This window comes from Protobothrops mucrosquamatus, unplaced genomic scaffold (genome assembly GCF_001527695.2).
Source record: "Protobothrops mucrosquamatus isolate PMUCROS unplaced genomic scaffold, P.Mucros_1.0 scaffold3733, whole genome shotgun sequence".
Lineage (NCBI taxonomy): Eukaryota > Metazoa > Chordata > Lepidosauria > Squamata > Viperidae > Protobothrops > Protobothrops mucrosquamatus.
Window position 1 is genome coordinate 28,377 of NW_015389686.1, and position 20,188 is coordinate 48,564.

The window sequence follows — 20,188 nt, forward strand, 5'->3', positions numbered from 1 at the left end:
TTCTCCTGAGATTTTCCATCATGTAAGATGGAACCAGATGTTACAACCAATGCAAAGCTGAGAAGAACAGGCCTCTATTCTCTCCGCATGCATCTAGTGACCCCAAACACATGACATGATGATGCTGTGCTGCGGGTTTACCTGCCTCCACAAGTAGCAGCTAATGAAGTGACACAGAGGCAGGAAACTCAATTCAGTGGCATCACCCCATCAAACTTGAAGAAACACTAGTTATCAGGGATAAAGGAAAGAATCCCACAGCTAATTGATAATTGGCAGGTTTCTGCTACACCACCTAAATCCAGCATGTTTGCCAACATGTTTTCTAGCGTGAATAAGCATAACAAACAAGAAATGAGAATATTGTTCCCTTCATTAGGCCTGTATTTAAAAAAATGCAAAAAAGCAATACCACATGTAATAGAGACATTCACAAGAAAAAGAATATCGCCCTGTCATCTTTATGCTGTACAGGATACTTACTCTCTGTGTTCTTGAGATGCGAGGAAACACCTTGGATCTATTTACATGTGAAATGGTTGCAATACATTGAAAAAAAGTACAAAAAATGACCAACAGCTTCCCAACATTAATTATAGTAACATCATTTTCTAATATGAACATAATACCAAAATAAGGTTTTTGTATCTTTTTTAGAAATTGCCATAAAACTTCCCTTTCTGCGACATAAATTAAAAAGGAATGACATTTAAAAAGATCAAAAATATTTTTAAGTTATTAACTCAAATATACAGAAGTGATTCATTTAAATATATACATATTTACAAAAATGCACTTGCACAATTTGAAAATAAACTGTATCAGTCTGAGAGAACCAAATATCTTCTTATGGTAAACTTAGATGGGCATGGCAGTCTTTGACAGTTGCTATTGAGAAAGCAAGATGATATTTCAAGGCACTTGGTATGTGCTTCAATACTGCATTTCTAAGGAAATTAAACCAAATTGACAGAGTCAAATTAAAAAGGCCACTTTTTCTAACCAATCACAGTTTGAAAGATCTCTATAGATTTTCTTTTGTTCACAGAATAAGGCATTTTTTTTTCAAGGGGACAAACTTGTAGAAGTATAGAGAGAAGCTTTTAGTAAATATTAACAAGAACACTTCATGTTTTCTTCCTTAAGTTTAGCAACTTCCTCAACCAGGAAGTTTCTAAGCCACTGTTGTAACAAGTAAAAACAAAACAAAACAAAACAACCTCTCCATTTTGTAAACAGTGTTGAGCTTTCTGTGATAAACCTTATGAATTGAAAATACAAACTTCTCTCCTCTGCCTTACAAGTGTATTATAAGTAAAATTTACAAAAATAGCAACTATCAAAGATTACTCTATCATCTGACAGTCATTGAATAATTTATACAAGGCTAAAAGAAACAAAATAAAATTTTTATTTTATTATTTTAATTTTTTTATTCAAAATAAAGTAACTATGAATATTTGACTTCAGACAGTTAAGTCCTTTATGCACAATGGAGATGCCAATTTCTCCAATTTTTTTTAACGTAAGCAATGTAGTCATGGTCCAAACACAGATTTAGTCTCTTCCACCTTCAAGGTTTTTTGTGTTCACATTTTTTACAGATCTGTTGTCCATTTTGGTTGTCTGAAGAGTGTTCTTAATAGGACTATTCTCTATTGAGTCCACTGCTACCTTTGTTGTCAAAGGTTTAGACAGTTTTTGAGAGAGGAATTTGTCCATTTCCATAACCTCTTTTTCTTCTTCTTCTTCTTCCTCCTCTTCCTCATACTCTGTATACTCCTCTACTCCATCGTAAGTTCTTTTTTGAGGAGATATAAAATTTTTCTGTTCATAATGAATGCCTTTATGACTGTAAGGTCTATCTATAGGGTTCCAAATAGGATTTAGAGGTGCCCACTGATTATTTGTAGCTTCTTCTCTGGATGGGCGATTTCTTTCTCTCTCTTTTCTTCTCTTTCGTGTCCACCACACACAAATTATTATGCAGGTTATCCATACAATACTAAAAACTACACAGAGGATTGGAACCAGATAATCTAGAAAGCAAACCAAACACAACTTAGAAAGGGAATCCTGAAACTATACGGAGTGCAAATGAAATCTCCAAAAGGCATCATAAACACCATTTCCAATGAGCCATGCAATCAAAGAATTGTTTTTGCAAAATTAATGAATAGGGATATAGGAAGCAGCTATTATATTTATATTTTAATAAGGGCTGCTTTGAGATGCAATCAAAGAATTGTTTTGCAAAACTAATGAATAAGGACATAGGAAGCAACTATCATATTTACACTGAATTTTTAATAAGGGCTGCTTTGAGATGGCATTAAATGTCTGTTTTAATTTATCGACAAAGTCACAAAACATTATCATTATCTAAGCAAGTACAATATAAAATAGAAAAATGAGCAAATATAACTTCTTAATAATCAAGATGTTATTTTTTAAAAAAGGGAAATGGAAATCTGTTTTACACTATGTATCAAATTTGTCACTTGAAATACCTGTGTCAGTCATTTATGACACAGTAATTTTAGACACACTTGGACACAGAAGAACAGCCTTTCAATGCAATATACTGGGATGATTTTTTGAACCAGCATTCCTTTTTCCAAGAAGAGTGGCTTGAATGTTATTCGTATCACTCCCCTTTGTAGAATAGGAGAGAAATACTGTCATGATTGGGGGGGGGGGGGGGCATTCTCATAACACAACCATTAAATTAAAAGCGGAAAGTTATTTGAATAGACATGTGGAAAAGGCATTTATTTTAGTATTTACACAATTTCCTATTTATAATTGATTCCTTCTTTCTTCAGACAAGTATAGAAGGAATATGGGTAAACACATTTCAATAAAAAAGGAAAGACATAAATTTTACTTAAATTTTTAACTTAAGCAACTCTACTTCAGAACATTAAAAAAAATCAAAACCAAACCTCAATGCTTAAAAGATGTACAAACAAAAACTAAAGATGATAGCCAATTCCATTCTATGTAAACTACTACGGGATTTTTTTTTTAAATGAGAAACAATTTACAAGTATAGATAGTCCTTATTTAATGACCACAATTGAGACTGACAATTCAGTTAAGGGAAGTAGTTGCTAAGTGAAACCATGATTACAATCTTACTTCAGTTTTCCTTTGCCTTACAGACCTGCAAAGGTTATAAATGCAAGGCTTAGAGATAACATTACTTTTTCATGACCACTATAACTGCAAACAGTAGCTAAACAAGACAGTTGCTAAACAAGTAGTACTTGTACTATAAAATCAGTATATTCTGAGGTAGGCACACTGTCTCAAATGCATATTTTATCTTACCTGATGAAGAAGAATTCCCAACTACTATGGTCTCTATTTTGACTTCTGTTACTGCTAGCATAACTGTGCTGTTTTGCCGCCTTGTAATCGCATTTACTATAGTATTGGCCGCATTCTGTATGAGACTATTATCCGTCTCATCCTGATGCGAGATGAAAGACTAGGAAGAAAAGACAAACAGGAAACTTAAATTTAAAAGTAACTACTTTCTTGAGACTGATGATGGAGAACTTGAGAATTCCAGTTGACTGCTGTGGCATGAAGATTGGTTTCAAACCAATATGAAAGTAAGGTAAAAGGTAACGATTTCCCTCTCCAATCATGTCTGACTCTAGGGCGTGGTTCTTATCTCCGTTTTTTTGGCCGAGTTTTCCAAAGATATTTTCATGGTCATGTGGCCAGCATGGCTATACGCCAAATGCTGTTACCTTCCCAACAAAGTAGTACTTATTAATCTACTCGCCTTTGCATTCTTTCAAACTGCTAGGTGGGCAGTTATAATATGAAAGTATTGCACTAATATAACACTTATAGGTATAATATTATACATGTATATTAGTATATACTATACTAATAATATTTAATAATTCAATCATTTAATCAACTAATCAATTTTTATAGTAGCCTAATTGACTCCTCCATCCAGTTGACTAAACTGGTTACACAACTGAAGATTTTTTATTATTTACAGCAAGCTAAACTTTTAAATGTTGAATTAACATTTATAAGTTTTTGATGTATTATCTGGCTAGATATTTGCATTAATGATATAATCTGATACATATATAACACAAACTTTCTTCAATTTGTATCACACTTGAGGTGGGTAAGTTAGCTAAGAATGATCAGTTAATATTACTCAGCAAAAACAATGTCATCAAGCAGTCTTTAGTCCTTTCAAACCACTTTTCCTAGTTTCCAGGATGAACTCATATTATTACCTTTCTGATAACCAAGGCACTTTAGTTTAGCCAGAAAAGATAAATCTGATTTATATGGCTGCCCATCTTGCAAATGTTAATCTGGGCAGCTAACAGAATTTTAAAAAGCACAATCAATGAAATAAAAAATAAACAGCAAAAGACAAGGACAGACAACATATAACTGAGAAAACCAGCAACCAATCCAACTGAGCTCAATTAACTTTCCAACCCCCATGCCTGGAAAAATAGCTAAGTCTTCCTGGGTTGCACATAATGCCATTATCTCATCAATAGGGCCTGGAACATGTCCCTCCTGGCAGATTTGGGACAGGCAGAGACAACTGGAAAAAGGCCAAACACAGCTGTATGTCATGAAAGCTTTATAGATGGCAAGTAGCACTCTGAAGTGCACTAAGAAGCCTACTAAAAATACTTCTATTTCTATCTTTTGGGCTTTGACGGTGGTATATAAAGTAGGTTAGCACTAAAATTAGTTAAAAACAGGTGACAAAAAATTAAAAATAGCAAAGAATCATGCTGAAAGCAAATCTAACATCCACACATTCTCTGCATTTTCTTTTATCTCTTAAACTGAATTACACTCCATTTCTATTTGCATAAATCTCACATCTGCCTTCAATAACTGAATGAACATTCACTTTACATGAATCTGAAGGGATACTTTCTCTTTCACTGAAGAAAGAGACAATCCCTTTCTCCTTCTGGGTCATACCAACACTTACGTTCTTTCTTTGTTCAACTTCTGCCCTTTTCTTGGACAGGTTCATTCATAATAAGCAAGTCCTCAATAATAATTAGCTCATTATCCAAATCTTGGGTAGTTATTACTGTATCTACTAAGCCGAATATAGCCTGGCACTACACAGAAAGTGCATTAATTTTAATTTAATAAAAATGTAATACTTACAACAGCAACTTCCACTGCATTGTCTATGGAGTAGGATAGGTCACACAACACTAACAATATTCTTTCACTAGAAACAGATCTAGTGGCTGGTAAATATCTTATTTCAGAGCATACATTTTCAACAGTAGTACCCTGAGAGAAGAAAATGTAACAACAGGAAATAAAAATTAAAGTGCATATTATTTTATAGAAAACTTAACTATTAAACAAAAAAAGTAATCAGTGTTATAACTTACAACATAAGGAAACTCCTTATGTTACAATGTACATTAGTAATATTAGAAACACTATTCTCATATTCAGCAATCTCACTGGACTGCTACCGGTATATACTTGACTGGAGATATGCAAGGAAATGGTGCATGAAATTTTAACAAATGTATTCTATTTTCCTCTATCTCTTTAGCAAGAAGGTGGTCAGAAATGAGGTTCTGGTTGTCAGCTGCAAAAGATGTACCCTTTCCTTTCTCCTAGAACAGAGGTCCCCAACCTTTCTAGATTGGCAGCCCGGAGGGAAAGGAAGGGGCAGGCATGGAGCCACATGTGCGATGCAAACGGGGGTGGCGCGAGAGTGCGTATGATGCTGGGGCTAACTCCCGTGCAACGCTCAAGGTGGCATTAGTGCGAGTGGGGGGGGACCCTTGTTCTAGAAAACAAAACATTAGTAGTTAAAGATGCTGGCCTAGAAACCAGGAGACTGTGAATTCTAATCTAGAAAACTAGCTGGGTGATTTTGGGCTAGTCATTTTTTCTCAGCCCAATTCACCTCACAGGGTTGTTGTGGGGTAAAATGAAGGAAGAAGTATTGTGTTCACCACCTTGTTAATAAAGGTGGGATAAAAATCAAATCAGACCAGATCAAATGATAAATAAAGAAATGGAGATGGTGGAGATTCTGAAAGCAAAGTTTGGTGAACTGGAGGCAAAGCATAATCCTTATAACTAATTCCCTTAAAATGAATACTTCCCAAATAATAGCGTGGATGCCATTACTTCTCATAAACAGCAGAATAATATGAAATGTACAACTTCAACAAAGGATAAGAATGAAGATAGCTGGCAACGTTGCTATCACAAAGAAAACTAATACGAAGCAGAGTAAATTCCTAGTTTTGATAGCCAATTTCCACCTTTATCCTTTGGATATGCTTTTAAAAACAAGAGCAAGCTACAAAAGCTAGAATTTCATCATCTGATTCAAGTGGACATGGTTTACTACCAATCACAAGAAGAATAAAAGAAAGGCTATGATTCTAGATCACGGGTGTCAAACTCGATCGTGTCACGTGACGTATCGCGACTTTTTTGTCTTTGCGGAGCCGGGGCGGGTGTGGCCTGCACGTGACACATCTGGCCCACGGGCTGCCAGTTTGACACCCCTGTTCTAGATGATTCCTTCCAAGAGACACAGAAGCTTCCATTTGTCACCCAGTTCTTCCATTTCCACACATATACTATCTTCCATGTGCCCAAATTCAAAATGCAAAGGAAAAAAATGACCTGGCACATCAACCTACCAGTCTGTGAGCACAGAAAAGGCAATACATCCAGCATATCAAAAGCAACTTCATGGCTTTCAGGAAGGTGAAAAAATGGAATAACCAGCAGACAGTTCTTTAATGATATAAACTTCAGGGATGATGGGCTACTTTTAAAAGATGGAATTCATCTCACTAAAAAGGCAAATTACATATTTGGATGATTGGCTATGTTGGGAGGATGACTTTAAATAGAAACAAGGCTTTGGCAGTCATAAGAGCATAAGTTAGAAACTGGCAAATAATGGATTATATACAGCAGTAAAGTGTTTTGCATTAGTTTAACAAAGAAAATGCAGATAAATGGAGACTAAACTTAAGCAGATAGACATTACCTTAAATGTCTCTACACTAATGGACAAAGTTAGGCAAGGTGAATGGGATGTCATAAGGCACAAATAAAATAAATAAATAAAAATATGATAGAATAGGAACTGTAAAAAACATGGTGGGATGAATTCCTCCAGTGGAACATTGGGCTTGATGGGTATACCTTGTTTCATAGCAACAGGCAATGTAAGAATGGTGCAGTGTTGTATATCAAAGAAATGATCTATACAGAAGTCCAATGGAGTGTTGATAATGGAGTACTGAAAGCATCTGGGTTAAGATAAAAGGGCAAGCAAAATAAAAAAGATTTCTTACTAAGATTTGGCTATAGACCACCAAACCACTCAAATTTGTAAATGAAAATTTAATGAAACAGGTAACTGAAGCCTCAAAAAAAACATGAAGTGGTTATAATGGGATTATTAGTGTTCTTGATTGTGAACAGAAGTTTGGTTTAATATCCTACCATAGCAGTCTCAAAGCTTCAGCTTGGAAAAACAGGAATGAGTTTACGAAGGCAAGGCAGAAAGTGAACTTAAGCTAGCAAGAGAAGCAAGAAGGGTTATTCATATCATCAAGACGACAAAAAGAAGTGGTGGGCTCACTGTTTACTCTGATGGAGAAGTCTTAAAAGAATGCAGAGGAACTTAACTCTTGTTTTGCTTTTGTCTTTATATCTGAAGGAAATTGTGATTTGAATATCATAGACTGGGAACACACTCAACAGAGAACAATGCAAGTCAGTAAGGATATTATAAAGGAACTTCTAATCAATTTAAATGAGGGGACAAGATGTCCTTCAACAGAGGAAAATATTAAGTATTAGGGAGAAAAATGGAGAACATGCATAAGATGAGGGATTCATGGCTTGAAAACACTTCAATGGAGAAAAATGTGGGTATGGATCAGCAGCAAGCCAACTGCATTAGAAGAAATACTATACATAAAGGTCTCATTATCTTCTATTCTGCATTGGTGAGATTAAATCCAGAGTGATATGTACATTCAGGGTACTGCATTTCCAGTATACTAATGGGTCAGTACATGTTCAGAGGATGGTGACAGACATATCATATACTCTATAAGGGCACGTTGAAGACATTTAGGATGTTGCATTTAGAGAAGATTGTGGGAAAACATGATATCAATGTTTAGGTACATTAAAAATGGCATAGGAAGACGGTCAGGAAGTAATTTCCATTATCACAGAATCAGAAATAATACATAAAGTTGTAGTTAACGAGATTTTGCTTAAATATAAGGAAAAACTTTGTAACAATAAAATCTGTACAAAAAGAGTGGTTCTATGGAGATTATGAGTTCTTCATCTCTTGAGATTCTTAAAAAGAGGCCGACAGCCATCTTTCCTGGATGTATTAACGAAATTTCATTTTTGAGGTGTGCCGTTGTGCCCACAGTAAAAAAATGACAATAAAGGTTATCTTATCTTATTTTCTTGTACATTCGTTCATTGAAATTATCATCATGGTTCCTTCAAATCCCACAATTATTACATTTATAGCATGTTGATGAAATGGATCGAAATCAGTATACATGAAAATTGCCAGAATTCTCATTTATATTATTTTCCTCACTTAAGGATTTCAATTCTTCAACAAAGAAAATATTTTCAAGAAATGAAGAGAAAGAAATGTACCTGCCATAGAATTCTGCCTCTATTCTCTTGAGTATCACAAGAAATTCATCTAAGAAGTATTCAATTATTAAGAAACCATTTATCTATAAAGCAATTTCATCCAAAATGTACTAATTGACCATGGTGGGAATGGATGGAAAAATGTGAACAGAATAAATTAAGTGTGATAAGGGTTGGATCCAAAATCTTTGTAAAATTGGGCCTGCTTCCAAAATTGTTGCATTTCCTTTCCAACTGATACAGATGGAATGGTAGCACAAGGAAGCTACACCAGCTGACCAAATAGAACCCATCCTGCCAAAAAGCTCATTCCACAAAAGGCCAAATAATAAGCAAATTTTGAAAAAGATGGTCATTGAAAAATAAGGTCATTCCCAAGAGAGTTTGGGGAATTTTGAAGTCTTAAATATATTCCAGGAAGAATATATAAATAATTTCCCCAATACTTGTAGCAGAAGCAAACTTGGAACTGATTATATATTGTTCACTATTTTTCCACACACCTACCTAATTTTTATATCAAAAACTGGTGGCAATTTTAAATAAGACACATGGAATCCTTCACAATTAGAAAAAATGATTTTGTACAAGAGAGCTGATCTTTATTAACATTCCATATAACCAGACAGGAATATTTTCCTAAGAAAAAGATCAATACAGAATACCAACAGACTTCAAAATAAAATAAAATTTTCTCTCTCATTGCCTCCAAAGCAGAAATGATGAAAGTGCTACAGACCAATTAATAACAATTAGAATTTTGCTAGCAATGTGATCAATTCCAAAACAATATGCTGTGTAAAACACTAGCAAAATCTAAACAAAACTTAAATGTCTTACCTGGGGTACTTTATCTCTGTTAAAAATCAGAGTAATTCTTGCACAGCTATTGTCCAAGTGGCCTGAATTGGGGAAGCACTTGATGTTAACAGGTAGAGGTTCTGATTCACTGCATTCTCCCCAGTCAGAGCAAGGTGGTTGGAAACATTTGATGTATGAATTTTCTTGGCATTCTTGGCCTCTAGGACATTGATAACTAGAATGGTCCCCATGTTTGGTAAGCAAACAAGATTTCCTTCCACACCATACCTAGAATTTAATACAGACCTATTGATTTCAATGGATTGTAAAAGGAAACACTAAAGGAGATTGTAAAATTAATTCTTATCAGTGTCTATTCATGTCATTCAAGCATGTTTTTCTAGGGTTATACTCATAACAACTTTTTCTTGTTCCTTATCTACATGTAGTCCTCAGTTAATAATGGTAATTGGAATTGAAATGGTGCACAGGTGGGTTAGTGAGGGGGTGGGTCCAACACAGTTGGGATAGCTGCTGGTGGGCAGGGGAGGGGAAGGTGCATGAGTGGTTGGTGATGTATGGTGCGGTTGCTACTGGGCAAGTGAAGGTATGTGGGTGGCCGATCAAGTGCAGGGTGAGTGTGGCAGGGCTGGCTGTTGCTGGGCAGGGGAGGCTATATGGTGGTCAATGTGGCACGAGCACAGCAAGGCTGTTGTTGGGCAAGGGAGATTGTGTAGGTGGATGGTGAGGCAGGGCTGGAGGTGGCTGCTGCTAGATGAGGGAGAGTGCGAATGACTTGCCAGTCACTCAACAAGGATATAGCTTACTTTTTCCTAAACATTGTTGCTGGTGGCAGAATATGATTTAGAGGCTTGCACTGTGGCCCAATAGCCATGAATTTAAGATATCAAATTTAAAGTATTATTTCATCAGCCCTAGACTAATTTCTGGGCATTGTAAGAGTACTTACTAAAACATTCAGAGGAAGGTTGCCATAAAGATACATAATTAATAAATTCATTTCACATTGTTTAAAGTGGGAGAAGAATTCAATGAAAAATTACCTTGGTACAATCAATGTGGCCATCCAGACAATGGCAACTGTTGCATTCTTGATCCCATTTACTCCTGTGAGGAAAGGACTTTCCTTTAAACCAGCAAGATTTTCCAGAGCCTATAACTAAGGAGAAAGAAGGGAAGGAAAGGCAGCAATTTGAGAATGGGAAATTTAACCTAGGAAGAAAATGCCAAGTTCAATTTGCAGATAAAGCCTGACAATCACGATTTTCAAGATGTAAACTTCAATATCTATTTTCTTATTTTAGTTTACAGCTTCAAATTACCTTCTTGGCATCTTGTTCCAGCTCGGCCAGCAGGACAAGTACACCTGTAACCATTTATTTCATCAATGCAAGTAGCACCATATGCACAAGGAGAGGATTGGCATTCATCAATATCTAAAGAAAACGAAAATTCAAGGGATTCAGAAAAAACAAGTGCTCAATGCATGAATTGCTATGGATATTAGCAACTTTTACTAGAATTTATTCAGATATTGTATTAGTAGCTTTCTTCAAACTTATGGCTTTGAGATCCATTGAATTAGACTGAGTCAGCATGACCATTAGTTTTAATGTCTGAAGATGATGGGTGCCGTAATCCATTATATCTACAGATCTGATGCTAGGAAATCTTTATTTTAAAAAATATCTCTTTGTATTGTTTCCTCCCATCGCTTATCCTCTTTAGCCGTTATAAACTTTCTCAGGTAAATTAAAGTAAGCATCCATTTTCTTTGAGACTATCTTACTAAGGCAGAAAATTTGGAAGTTGGTTTTACTTAGTTAACCACCTCCTGCACATGGAAGCCAACTATTTGTAAGTGTTACAAAGTAGAGAAAATACAACCTCTGTAAGAAAATCAGTAGGGTTCCAATTGTGGCAAAGAATGAAACTCTGAGAATCCTAACCTGCTTTCTTTTGAAACCAGTGCTTTTAGGTACAAAAAAAAGAGACAATTAAAGTGAGAGTGAGAGATAAAACAGTTTTTACCAATCACTAAACTTTCAGAAATCTGTACATACGCTATTTCAAAATTTGAATATATTGTTAGACTGCTGTGTACCAACACACATCGCTTCTAAGTATAAATTTTATAACATCTCTCATTTTTTATTCAGCTCCTCTTGCCTTGGCATTTTTTAACATCAGGTTGTCATATATTTTCTCTAATCTTAATTAATTTCAAACTCTTAAAAAAATTCTCTAATTCCCTATTCTGTTTTGAATGCATCATCACTATACTCATGCTTGCTGTGCTTTTAAAGTTAACTGGTCTTAATTATTTCTAAATAATGGAATATATAAATTTATAAATTATCAGAATTGTTTCGAGTGAGCAATATTTAATTGGACTTGGGACTTAAAAGGCTAATTAACAAAAGTCAGAATTATTTCAGCTGTAAAGAAAGTTCAGAGACTTTTTGTTCAAACACAAATAAAAACAGGTTGTCAGTAATTCTTACATAAAGCAGTAATATTGTGCTGAGTATTAAAAAAAAGAGCATTCTGTTCAAAATGTAATCTTTCTTTAGATAGAGTCATACTTTAACTATAGTCATAGAGGCTGGTCATCTGTGAATGCATAGATATAGAATACATATATACATAGAATCCTGACTTGCTTGTTTTCTTGCAGATGTTTCATTACCCTAACTAGGTAACATAATCAGTGCTGGTAAGGAATGCTGTTTGCTGTCAGTTTATATTCTGGTGTCTTGCCTGTCTGTGTGGGTGGGGGCAGTCTTAGGGATTCTTTGATTGGGCTGTTTACTAATGGCGCTTTGGCAGTTTCGTGATTGGGGTATTGCTTACTTGATTGTTAGTCTGAAGTTGACCTTGGAGTTAGCTATACTAATCTGAGTACTGATTACTGGTGGAGAGGTGCTGGAGTCTTTTTTCTCTTTTGGGCGGGTTGATTGTCTCTTTTGCATAGTCTATAGATGTTATTAATGTCAATGTATCTATTGATGGCTGATTTGTCGGAGTGCCAGGCTTCTAGAAATTCCCTGGAACTTTTGGATTTGGCCTGGTCTAGAATTGTCACATTTTCCCAATTGAAACTATGGTTAAATCTGTCTATATGTTGTGAAATTAAAGAATTTTCGTCATGCCTTTTGACTGCCAGTTGGTGTTCATGGATGCATTCTACCAGTCTTCTGGCATACATAGAACCCTGTTTGGATCCATTTGGAATTAAGATTTCTATCTGTGCCTTTTAGCAGAGTTAGCAAGCCTTGGTCTGAGGTATCTCCTAATACAATTTACCATTTGTGCCTCATAGAGTCTAGAATGGATGAGACTAAAAATCTTAGAACTTAGTTTTGTCTGATTTGGGACAAAACAAGTATCTTATGCCTTAGAAAGCTGAAGTTTAAAACAAAAATATGTTTGCAACCTCCCCAGTCTAAAAAAAGAAAGGAGCCCAAAATTATTAGCCCTGTCCACTCCAATTTATTATGTTACTGGCCACATCCATGTTACTCCCTGACATGGTAGGAGGAAAGATGACTTTCAGGCAAATCATTGTTGTTCATCTCTAAGATATTCTGCCCAGTGTTTCCCTTCAGTTCCAAAACAATGGACTTGAAAGTAAAATAGAAGTGATACCAACTGAAGTAGGATGGATAATTTGTAGACATAAATGACGAAAGAACCCATTATTTCTAAGCAACTATTCTTTATAATGGTGTCTCTGATTCATAGTTATCAGAGAACTTAATTAATTACTTCAAAGAGAGCAAAAGACTCTATGAGATATACTTGAACTGCTCTACTAAAATAAGTATTCTGATAAGTTCACAAATCAGGTTAATGATGAGGGGTGAATGATATTTGCCAGATGTAGTCTTCTGAATCCTATCAAGAACACCTTTAACCTTTAGATTAAATAGGCCTTGGCCACTGCAGTTTCCATATACATTTGAGCCATTCAGGCAAAACAAAAAGCACTCAAAACCCCCATTACTTCTAATTCAAAATGGCAAGCAGTTTCAAATTGTTGTACTTCATCCCAAAATACTTCTGCATTTAATACATTTTCCAATTTTTTTTATATATTTCAGAAAATGAATAAAAAATAACACTACTTTCAAAGAGGTAATTCTTGGCCGTAAAAAAATTGATAGCTCCACTTCTAAGCAAAAAGGCTCAAGAAGAATAGGCTTCTTCTTGCCTGTGGGATCCACACTTTCTGTCTTCCTAATCCAAAATAGGTGAATTTTGTTTTTAACATTAAGAGGTCTCCATGATGACAAAATGGGAAAAGTGTTTAAGAGGAAGAACCAACCATCCTCTTGAATCCCAGAGAGGTTCTCCATCTTTTGGAAATGGGTATCATGGATGGAAATGTGGATTCTGTATTTTTGTGCATAAGTATGATGTCACTTTGAATCTCATGGAACATGGGCTGGCCAAGATGCCATCATCAAGTCAGAACTTCTTAGAACTCAAAGATGGTTGGTTTTCCTTAGGAGTGGGACATTCAAATAACTTGAATATATTTTGGAGGGAAGCATGGTGCCAAAGCCAAGTGATAATAAATCCTAAACATTGAAGATCAATTTATTATGCTGATAAGAGGTTAAGGTAATAGAAAGATCTAATAAGAACTGGCTCAACAAGTGAAAGCATAGAAGTAGAAGGGGAAAGAACTGGTTAGCTGCTTTTATCCAGGCATAAAAGAACAGGTTGAAAAAAAGATGCAAGTGGGACCATACCAAGCATTACCCTTTTCATAGCTTGTGTTGGTTGTGCTGTGTATATTGAGTAATCAGGAATCATCATAGTTCACAAACAAACTAAAGCCCTCCAAAACATCTTAAGTAAATCAAAAGACTCAGTAGCCCAAGAAGTAAAACAAGAGTCATCTACAACATACAATATACGGAATGTTAACAGCCACATTGTAAGAAAAACAGGCAGAAGACTAGCAGAGCATATCCATAAACACCAACTAGCAGAGACACAATGAAAACATGCTTGATTTCTTAACACATTAACAGACTTTACTATAGTTTCAAGTGGGAAACAGTGAGCATCCTAAACTAAGCAAAATCCAAAATCACTAGGGAAATCCTGAAAGCAAGGTACTCAGACAAATCAGCCATCAACTGGCACAAAGAGATAAACAACATTTCCACACCATTCAAAAAATATCCAGGAGTTTATCATTTTTGATCTTGGATGGGGATGCAGTACTTCAGACAGAGCTGCTATATAACTTGGGGGTCCTCTTGTAGAGCAGGTGGCTAGGAGGGCTTTTGCTGAATTTCGTGTTGTGTGCCAATTATGCCCTTTCCTGGACAGAAACACCCTTCACTTGATCACTCATGCCCTGGTCATCTCCCATTTGGACTACTGCAATGTTTTGTATATGGGGCTGTCCTTCAAAAATATCCAGAAGCTTCAGCTGGTGCAGAGTGCACAAGATATATTGGGTGCCCGAAAAAGAGCACATGTAACATCTCTGCTCCGTGAACTGCATTGGGCGCCAATTTGTTTCCAGGTCCAATTCAAGTTGCTAGTTATGATCTATAAAGCCTACAGAATGGCTTCTTCCATCACATCAGTCCATCCCACCTGATCAGGAAGGGAAAGTATGTTGCAAACCCTGTCAAAGAATTTCAACTGAGGAGGTCTAAGAAGACTGCCATTGCCCCTGCCCTATGGAATTTTGTCCCCAGAGATCAGGTGGGCCCAGACTCCCCTGGCCTTCTGCAAAGGGGTTAAAACATGGATTTGTTATCTTGAGTAGGGATCCCAAAGGAATACACAGTTATGGAGTTTGTTGGTGCCATTAAGAGCCCTTCCTTTGCCTTACTAATTTTAACAGGGTGTAACTATTCTTACCTTCTTGAACATTTTTATAACTTTTATTTTTTAAACATTTTAATTCTAACATTTTAATTTTTATATGTTTTATATTTTGATGTTTTATTATACACTGCCCTCAACCCCTCTTTGAGGGAGATGGGCAGTTCAGAAATGTAAAATATAAATAAGTAAAATAAAAAACATAAAATTAAAACAAAAAGACCACATACTTCCTCACCATCAACACTCAAATAAACATGGGTTAACCCCTGGATTAACAACTAGACAAACAATCAAGCAGTAAACAATACCCTAATCAAGAAACAACCAATTCAGACTAACAATCAAGCAGTAAACAAAAAGAAACTGCCAAGGAGAAAACAATACTTCCACCAATGATGACAAGGAAAGCTACTGTATAAAAACAGAAAAAAAGCCCACTCCCTTCTACCACTGAAAATGTTACCTAGTCAGTTAATCCCAAAGCTGTTGTTCAAAAGGCAACTAGACTTTCTTGTTTTTTTTCCTTGAAAAAGTTTTGCTGCCCATCCAAGAAGCTTCTTCAGTTCTTGGATCAGAAGGGAAATGTTTTCAAGGAAAAAAACAAGAACAGCAGCTTTGGGACAACCATGACCTGGATGACTGAAAATCTCCATAGATATCTAGTCAGTTAATGAAATGTCTGCAACAGAAGACCAAGGACTCCACAGTTCAAACCTGAGCTACATATATTCTCTTCTATTGTTAATACAGCATGCTGGCAAGAAATGAGATTAACATGATAAAGTGCTAACAGTCATACTTGAGGTAAAATAATGCAGCAATTTAAAGTAAAAAATCATGATTGGTGTAATACTAAGAGATCAGGCTTCTAAAGACCTTAGTAAGGCCATAGTAGGTGAGATGCTATGGACATATGTGTCAGGGCTTTCCAGGGTGAGTGTTCTAAACATAAGAGAGACAAAGTGTGTTTATTCAGTGGAGAGAATCTATCCCCACACTCGTTGTATTTGAAATAAAGCAGCATTCAAAGCCCACAGTCCCAAAACAGGGGAGAAACATTTAAAGAGGTGTGCATCCCAATATAAACACAGAAATGACAGCTGAGAGAAAATTATAATTAGTAAAAAACAAACAAAATAAAACTGCAAATAACAAATGGAATTGGCCATCATTATGGAAGTTGAAAAATAATTTAAAAGAAATATAATTTACATAAAGGACAGGACAAGGTTCCTACCATCTTAGTTCTGGAATATTCTGAATGGTCTTTGCAAAGGGTTTATAACCCATGTATAAATCATAAACATCATAATGAAGAAATATATAGATAAATCTGCAGAAATAATAAACAAACATACTACAGGACATTCTTAAGTTGAGTTGAATATATATTAAAGATCCTGGCTGAATATGCTAGTATCATACATTTGTTTAGAAATAGCAGATAATTTAAATACAATTTAAACCACATTAATTTATAAAATGTTATTTATAACAGAATTCTATCTACCGTAATAACAAAAAGAGCACCATTCCTTCTAAGATAAACATCCGCATCTATGAATAATTCAGTTAGTTTCTGCATTATTTGAGATACAGCTGACTAAAATGTAACGCATGGGTAAGGGTAAGACCTGACAACAGTGTGAATTTTTCACTCATTTTCCTATATAGATACTTACTAATTCTGCAGTCAGGACCAGCAAACCCAGGTGCACATTCACAGCGAAACCAATTCACACCATCAACACAGATGCCTCCATTATAACTGTAAAAATGATAAATCTATCATCACAATGAAGGCTGTCAACAGTTTTTTAAGTTGAGAGAACATTACTTTTTGTATAAAATAATGTGCTGAAATTCAAATTTATTTCTATCCATAGTCAACATTGCAAAATTCAAGTTGTGTAGTTAATTTATAATGAATGCCTATTTAATAAAATATTTGTGTTGTCTTAAGTTGTTAATTTAAATTTAGTTAATTAAATCTTCAGTCACACTGAGCAAAGGCCTTACTTCTATTAACAGAAGCAGCATTTAAAGAATGTTAATAATGGGTAATAACAACTTTGATTTAAACTCCCCAAATTCTATTAAAGCAGAGGAAAATATAGGTAACTACATTGTATTTTATAGGAATATAAAATAGATTTTTTATTATTTCAAAAATAAAAGACATTTTAGTAATGTGACTATATAATTCAATAGTAACTAATCCAATCACATGATTTAGATTTTACTTCAAACAAGGATATGGAGTTTTAGAAATTTATGACTTAAGAAACAGGACATTTTGAATGCAATTATATTAAGTTGCACAATTTCATAAATTCTGTAACCTCAAGGAAGTGAGAAAGGTATGAGAAAGCCCTTTAAAACTGTTCATTTTGTGGTTGCCAAGCGTTGACAATAACTGAATGCTACATAGTCAAGAGTATTGACCCATGAAGGGACACTGGGGAAATCTAATAATGAAGATGCAAGTAGGAAGTATTTTCTCAAAAATCTGGAAAAATACTGCATGTAAAGCTATGTAGATAAAGCTGGAAGAAAATGTTCAATTGCATATTTAAGCATTTAATGCTGTGCACAAAACCAGAAAATTCAAAAGGAAATTTGCAAAGAGGCAAGCTAATACTGAGGTAGAACTATGATGAGTACATTACTATACACACAGCCAGAATTATTATAAGTAAACATGAAATCAAAAGAGACAGAGTAGGCTTAATACTGTGTGATAATGGAAAAAGCAAATTTATTATCCTTATTTATATATATAATTATTTATAATTTTGTCAGTTCCTTTGTAAGTGGTCATGAATGCCCCAAAAGGCAGAATACAAATTGAATGAAAAATTAAACACATGATAAATCCATGCCTAGGTATGCATGTTTACACTTACAGTACATACTTGCACTTATCTCTCTTCAAAACCAATATTGTATGAAAGGTATAAATAATGGTCTGTGCTTCATGCTTTAAAAGCTAACGAGTCAAGATTCATAATCTTTTGACATTATTTGCAGCAAAGGTGCTTACTCTACTCTTTTACACTGTTTGAAATACATAAGCTTGTTTTTTAATTGTAGAAAATTTGGGCATGAAAAATCTTGCTTGCTTCCTCTTCATGTATGAGCATGCTATCACTTCACTAAGTTATACAAATATAACCTGTAGCTTCAAATAGGGAAAACAAAATTAATTTAGGTGACTATAGATCCTTTCTGGACTCAAAATAAATGGTTAGATCAAAATGGATATTTGAATTTTTGGAACAATTTAGATTAACCTCCCTAACTTGATTACTTCCAATTACATTAAATTACAATTCCATGATAACATTAACAATGTATTCTGGAAGCTGCATTCAACACATCTGGAAATATAAGACATCTGGAAATATAAGTGTCTGAGGGAGGGTAATACTACATTAGTTTTTCACAGATACAGATAGTTTGCAACTTATGACTGGTCATTTAACATTTTCCAATAGCTATTTATGTTTTTGAAAGTATGATACCCTCCCCATGGTCATATGATCGCATTTTGGGCGCTTGGCAACTGGCCCACCTTTATGGCCATTTGCAGCAGCCCAGAGTCATCTGTTTTTTTGTCGGTTTCCAGTGTTTACTTCTGATTTCTGCCAAAAAATGCCCATTGGGGAAAACTGAATTGCTTAAGATTCACTTAATTTCTACAAAAAACTGGATCTGGTCACGTTATGCCTTGACTTACAACTACAATGACTTACAAACATTAACTCCGGGCTCAATTATGGTCATAAGTCGAGGACTATGTGTATTATAAAACTCTGCATTGGTATTATATCAATATTTATCACTACTAAGATTGTTTTCTTTAATTTATAGCCTGTTCTGTTGTGGATAGGTACACAAAGTAGCTAATAAAAGTAAAAAATTGCAAAGTTAGAAATATCAGCCTAAAATAATAATCAAATAAATATTAAAATAATCTGATAAATAAAATCTGGCATGCATAGTGCCTTAATGATTTCATATTCAGCAAGAAAGGGTAAGTGACTGGGGAAAGAGGGGAAGGCAAGCCCAAATTTCAAGGGATCGCATTCCTGAGTCAGGAAAAAAGTTACTTCCCCCCCCCCTCCTCTCTTATTCTAAATAGGGACATCAAACAACTAGATCCAAATAATTCTGTTTTAAATGGGATTATTCAAGTAATTTTCTTTTGAGCTAATTTGCCTTCACAAAAATTTTGCAGCTAAGAAATAAATTTCTTAGGAGTAGAGTAGAGTAAGTATAGGAAAGTTCATTTGGTAAGCCCAGCACAATTGCTTAAGATGGATGTGAAGATTTTGAATCATGATGATTTATTTTTATTGCTGTATTAGAGTACTTTGAAAAAGATTGAGTACTTACCATGGATGTGGATTGCAATCATTAATATCTAGAAAGAGAAAAGTAAAGTAATTATTCATCTGAAGTATATAAACAATATTAAATGTAGACTATATCTGAGTAATTCCATCTAATTTTTTGCATATACAAAGTTTCTGTATAGTATGTACAAAAACCTTTCCCCAACAACATACAATAGTAATGGCAATTCTATTCCTATATCCCAATTTGTTTTTATATGTAGTCACAGAAGTATCAATTCTAAAGCTACAAGAAAGTGCTCTGGTGAAATAACACTACTGCATTATTAAATGTGCAAATGGGAAACTCTTTTTCATATTGAAACATGAAATTGGATGATGCGAGTTAAAACCCTTGTTTGCTAGATTTATATTCCAATTTTTCTTGGGGAGCTTTAAGTGGG

The 20,188-nt window shown here is 34.9% G+C and overlaps 1 protein-coding gene across 1 annotated transcript in view; it reads right to left on the bottom strand.

Annotated features, from left to right (window-relative positions):
- Nucleotides 1–354: 354 nt before the first annotated feature.
- LOC107298128 (protein jagged-2) overlaps nucleotides 355–20,188 on the bottom strand; it is a 25,512-nt gene continuing 5,678 nt past the window's right edge. Inside the window, exons 6-13 of the mRNA XM_015827490.1 lie at nucleotides 19,786–19,813; nucleotides 17,070–17,155; nucleotides 10,854–10,967; nucleotides 10,575–10,690; nucleotides 9,550–9,798; nucleotides 5,185–5,316; nucleotides 3,334–3,493; nucleotides 355–2,039 (exon numbers count right to left, since the gene is read on the bottom strand). Of these exons, the coding sequence (XP_015682976.1) occupies nucleotides 1,558–2,039; nucleotides 3,334–3,493; nucleotides 5,185–5,316; nucleotides 9,550–9,798; nucleotides 10,575–10,690; nucleotides 10,854–10,967; nucleotides 17,070–17,155; nucleotides 19,786–19,813 (1,367 nt within the window). The 3' untranslated portion in view covers nucleotides 355–1,557. The remainder of the gene's footprint in view (nucleotides 2,040–3,333; nucleotides 3,494–5,184; nucleotides 5,317–9,549; nucleotides 9,799–10,574; nucleotides 10,691–10,853; nucleotides 10,968–17,069; nucleotides 17,156–19,785; nucleotides 19,814–20,188) is intronic.